The sequence below is a fragment of the Bidens hawaiensis genome, unplaced genomic scaffold, assembly GCF_021521415.1.
Source record: "Bidens hawaiensis isolate Kalapana, Puna unplaced genomic scaffold, B.hawaiensis_p1.1 tig00033529_1, whole genome shotgun sequence".
Taxonomy (NCBI): domain Eukaryota; kingdom Viridiplantae; phylum Streptophyta; class Magnoliopsida; order Asterales; family Asteraceae; genus Bidens; species Bidens hawaiensis.
Window position 1 is genome coordinate 59,094 of NW_027495752.1, and position 5,315 is coordinate 64,408.

Below are 5,315 nucleotides of genomic sequence, written 5' to 3' on the forward strand. Positions count from 1 at the left end.
CGAAAGGTTTTAATTAACTCTGATTTTTAGAACTGTGTTTATGAGTAAATCCGACGTTAAAGTATGGCTACCGGGTTCGGGGCCTTTCATAAAGTGGGTCTCATATATTTTTCACAAAATTCAGTGCCCAAAAGGTGACGGTTAGGCTATGTGTAATGAAGGGGCTACAAAGTGGGGCGTTTTGTGCCATGTGGCGCACAATCAGCAAATGATGAGTTGCTCTTTTGGGTGTAATGGTGTTGTAACCCAATATATATATATATATATATATATATACCACACACAATCCATTATAATAATATAAAATCAAAACGGGAAGAGGCAATAAATAGATGGCGCCCCCTCCCTTTATTGCCCCACAATTCACCGGGGTGGGGGGTGGGGTGGGGTGGGGGGTGTTTTTGCCGGACTTCGCCCAAAATCGCCTAAAGACCACGCCCACTACAAGTGGCCTTAAGGCTTAGCAGCCTTAGCGGGCTTCCATGACGTGTCACTTTTTATTAGATAAAAACTCAATAATTGAATGAATATATGCTAAAATAGACATAATTATGTTAAAATTTTTTATCAAACATGTTTATTTTGGTAAATTTCCATTTATAGAACATAATATTTAAAATTATAGCTCACGAAATAAGAGTTTTCTTCCTTGCATTTTTTATACTCTTTAGGAGAAGTGTACAAACCGGTCTAAAATCTAAAACCGGTTTTGACTTAAACCGGTTTGCTTTGTTTAGTAAAAGTCAAAATCAGTTTATGATTAGTTTCGGTTCGGGTTAAAATCGGTTATGGCCGATTTTTTTTTGGGTTTTGATCTGTTTCGGTTAAGGTTTTGGTTGGTTTCGACTCAGTTAACTACTTTAGAACCGGTTTTTTGGGAGAAAATTACAAACTGGTTTCGAACCTACGGTTTCTGTCGGTTACAAACTGATTTCTACGTAATCGGTTTTAACCTGGTTCGGTCCCAGTTTAATTTTCATATCAGTTCCGTTAACCGGTTCTTTTGCCCACCCCTACTCTTCAGTCATAGATAATATTCTCAAACCAACAAAATTATAGGTGAAGTTAGTTTCATCTTGCCAAACCTACCTATAAATTTTCTCTGTTTTCCTACAAAATTTTAGAAAAATAGAAAAAATACCTTTAAAAAAAGTAATTCACCAATATTCCTTTAAAGCCATGCGAGTTTTGTCAAACTATTATAAGAATTAAATTAAATAATACCAGTACATATCGTTCTCTAAATTTATTTCTTTTCCTTTTTCCTTTTCTTTTTGAGGGTATATACTAAATTACCCTTTTAATCTATTTTAACAATAATAACAATAAAAGGATATGAAATAGTAAATCACCAATCATCCTTGTAAACCCATGCCAGTTTCCTTGTTTTGAACAGGGGAATTTGGTCCACGAGAAACATGGTGTTATTTTGTTTTTGAGTTTCGTTGTTTTATATTTTTGTGTGAGTGTTGTAACCGGTGTTTCCTTGATGTTTTTTTTGATCAGTTTCAAGCTAGTGTTTTGGTTGTTGTCTTTATAAAATTGTCTGTTTAAAAAAAAAAACCATGCCAGTTTATTCAAACTATTTTAATAATTAATAATAATTTTAAAAATATTACAAGTATATAATCTCTGGAAAAAGAAATAAAATAAAAGAATTTTCTTTAATATACGAGGGCACATACTAAATTAGCATGCAATTTATTTTTAACAACAATAACAGTAATTAATTAAAAATCTTGGTCATATAAACGTTGCTTCAAAGCCACTTCCCTAGGCCGCCTCTTATCATCATCCTCTATATATACGCTCCCACTGCCTTTAAACTTACAAACTCCCACCATTTTCACACACCCTTTGATTAAACCATTTCCGAAAATGACAAGACAATTTCTATCAATCTGTCTTATAATACTCGGAATCTCACAATCCTTAATCCAAGGTTCCAATATTTTCAATAATTCAATCTCCTGTGAATCCCCGAATTATTAATTATTTTCAATATTTTCATTTGTAGGTGTAATATCTTCCGCAACGTTTACATTCGTGAACAAGTGTGACCAAACAGTTTGGCCTGGAATATTATCCAACGCGGGGATCTCCCCTCTCCAACCCACTGGATTCGCCCTGCAGAAGGGCGAATCCAGAATACTAAACGCGCCTGCGTCTTGGGGCGGTCGGTTCTGGGGCAGAACCCACTGCTCAGAAGACGCCGACGGTAAATTCTCTTGTGGCACTGGAGACTGCGGATCCGGGAAAATGGAATGCGCAGGCTCCGGTGCCACTCCGCCAGCAACACTGGCGGAGTTCACCCTTGACGGTGATGGCGGGATGGATTTCTTTGACGTGAGTTTGGTGGACGGGTATAACCTCCCGATGCTGGTGTCTCCGACCGGTGGGACCGGGCATAATTGTACCTTCACCGGGTGTATGGTGGATATCAACGGCGCCTGTCCTAACGCGCTGAAGGTGATGAATTCTGATGGTGAAGGTGTCGCGTGTAAAAGCGCGTGCGAGGCGTTTGGGCAGCAGGAGTATTGCTGTAGCGGCGCGTACGGTACACCGGATACGTGTAAACCGTCGTCGTACTCACAGTTGTTTAAGACGGCTTGTCCACGCGCATATAGTTATGCGTACGATGATAAAACTAGCACGTTCACTTGCACCGGTGCTGACTATCAGGTCACCTTCTGCCCACCGCAAACCACCAGGTAAATAATCCTGATTCGATAAACACTTATAAGCAAATTACAAAAATGACATTATTATTACTAATAGCATTTGCAAAATTCTTGTCTTTTAAGTGATGTTTAATGTTTGATTCGTCAGATGAATGAGCTAAAATGGCATTTTTGCCCTCACTGGATACCCACAACGGTCATATTAAATTAGGCTGATTAGATCGTAGTAAGGGTAGAACCGTCATTTTACACGTATTGATATTTTCGCCGGCTAGCTAACGGCTGTTTTACCGTTTCATACAACGGTAAATTCCCATGTGCGGAAAAATAGAAATTAGTTTAAATGTAGAACGTGCCTAAAGATGTGAGATTTTAAAATTATATATTTCAATTTTTTTTATAACAATTTTAATGTTTGAATCTTATTAATTATAATTTATTTATATTAATCTAATGATACATAATTGGTTGTATCCTTCCTTTTTAATCATAAATGTAAATTTCTATAGGATTTTTTTTCTATATTTAAACTTGGTGATAATTATCTTAATAAAAAATTAAATTAAATTATTTGACAGCAAGAAATCAACTGAAGAGCAACAAGCTCCAACAACACCGCAATTCAACCCTGGTATGGTATACGAAGGAGCAGATGCGATGGAAAACAGTGACGCTTTTTCACGTTACGCCAACATTTATGCCATTATTGTTGTGATGGCAACCATGGTTGCATTTTTATGAGCCCGGTCACATTCGGGTTAGAACCCTGTCATCCAAATGGATCATTTTATCGAGTATAGATGTGGGACCCGTTTTCTTTTCACATTCATATTCCTGACACAATTGAGTTCATGTGTGACATGGATTGGTGTCATCTTAAAAAGCAACCCTCCACCAAAAACCCTTACTTTATGCTTCCGGATCATCTTTCCTTTTCGAATTCTACACAAAAACAAGATTATCTTTGAAGAGCTTTTTTTTATGCATTATTGAGTTGTACGGTACTATAGAGTAAGTTAGTGGCTGATTTTTTATTAATGTTTTTTAGTTTTGGTTTATTTTTCATTTTTTGATGATAGTTAGATGCTAGGTATTAATTCTTTATAGAGCCATTTGGTGTACTGATGCAACATGTTACCCACTCTATTTAGTGGGAAATAATGAAGGAATATTAATCTATTTTTTATTTTAATAATTTATAAATGTGTTGAATAAATAAATAATCGTTGGAAATATATAAAAAATTCAATAATGTATGTTGGGCTGCCCACAAACATTGTCGACCAAGCCACGTGTAAACCACAGCTCATTTAAAATACTAATCAACTTGAATCAACTTTTTTAGGGACAACTAAAACGATTGATTAAAAGCATGCCCCTAGACATGCCAATACAAGCATAGTATGAATCATATAATCATGATTTTATTATGTGAATAAATATAATATATCAGTGGCGAAGCTTGGACTGAGGCAACGGGGGAGCTCAAAATGCATACAAAGTTTCATAAACGAGGGGGTGCCGGGCTCAAATTTCCAGCCTAAAAAGGCTAAACTTAAACTACGTATAAAAATTTTCGGCCGAAAACGGGTAAATTTACACCACTGAGCAAAAACACAAGAGGGTCGGGGCTATCTCGGGCCTCAATAAAGCTTCGCCCTTGTAATATGCATTAGAGAGTTAAATAAAAGAAATGTTATTCGATTTTACATATTGTAAAATCTTATCATATATATAATGTGGAGTTAGATTAAAGGTATTTTATCTTTTGTTAGGTTGTATGTCCGGGTCAAAGGGACTCTTTCATTTGAGTTTCAATTCCAAGGAGGCGTGAGGCAATTGAACACCCCCCCCCCCCCCCAACACACACACAGTGACGGATCCAGGATTTTTTTTCTATGGGTTCATCTTTTTTTCGGTTATCAGATATTTCGCAACCAAATGTTAAAATTTTCGGGTCGGGTCAGGTTAGGGGAACATTCTGGTTATGTTATATAAAAAAGACCAAACAAATAAAATACAAAAAATGATTAAAGAAAACAAACGGTCAAATGAAGACCTAAATGACAAGAAATTGTATGACTTGATATTTACTAATCTTGCTAACTTGCCGCTCTCACCATATATTCCACGGGAGAGGCTCTTAAAACAAATAACACCACCTGAAAACTAACAAATGCAATGCATTTACACTTCATATTAGCAGATAAAACTTGTTTTCATTAACAACTAATTATAACTACACATACCTTTAACTTGTTAACATCATAAATCTTATATCGATTTATAGTACTACAAAAGTACTAAATGATGCACAAAATACATGTAACATACAAGTGGAGCCAAATCCCTTGTGAAGTTCAGTTGATCAGTTGCAATTGTAACATGTGATATGAGCTAGAATGAACTTCATGTGATAGGGTATATAAAAACATATGCACTCTGCACATACAAAGTAACAAACCAGAAACAAATTCCATTTAAAATTAAACACCATCAAATGTGAAATCCATAACAAAACAAGTAGCTGAACAAAACCAACTTAAGGTATTAACAAATTATTAAGTTGTTAAAAGAAAGAAGAAAGAAAATTAGAGAATGGTACATTATTGTTCGCTGAAATATAAACATTCA

General features: G+C 35.7%; 1 protein-coding gene across 1 annotated transcript; it reads left to right on the plus strand.

Moving 5' to 3' along the window:
- Positions 1-1,800: 1,800 nt before the first annotated feature.
- LOC143584999 (thaumatin-like protein 1b) lies at positions 1,801-3,876 on the plus strand. The gene is made up of 3 exons (XM_077066898.1): positions 1,801-1,942; positions 2,018-2,711; positions 3,260-3,876. The coding sequence occupies exons 1-3, from the start codon at positions 1,879-1,881 to the stop codon at positions 3,420-3,422; spliced, it is 921 nt and encodes a 306-aa protein (XP_076923013.1). The 5' UTR covers positions 1,801-1,878; the 3' UTR covers positions 3,423-3,876.
- Positions 3,877-5,315: the final 1,439 nt, after the last annotated feature.

Bases quoted from the DNA above. Each gene is read 5' to 3' on its own strand.
- LOC143584999 (XM_077066898.1), top strand. From the start codon at position 1,879: ATGACAAGACAATTTCTATCAATCTGTCTTATAATACTCGGAATCTCA. The intron at 1,943-2,017 runs GTTCCAATATTT...TTTCATTTGTAG, and splicing joins CTCACAATCCTTAATCCAAG to GTGTAATATCTTCCGCAACG. The intron at 2,712-3,259 runs GTAAATAATCCT...ATTATTTGACAG, and splicing joins TGCCCACCGCAAACCACCAG to CAAGAAATCAACTGAAGAGC.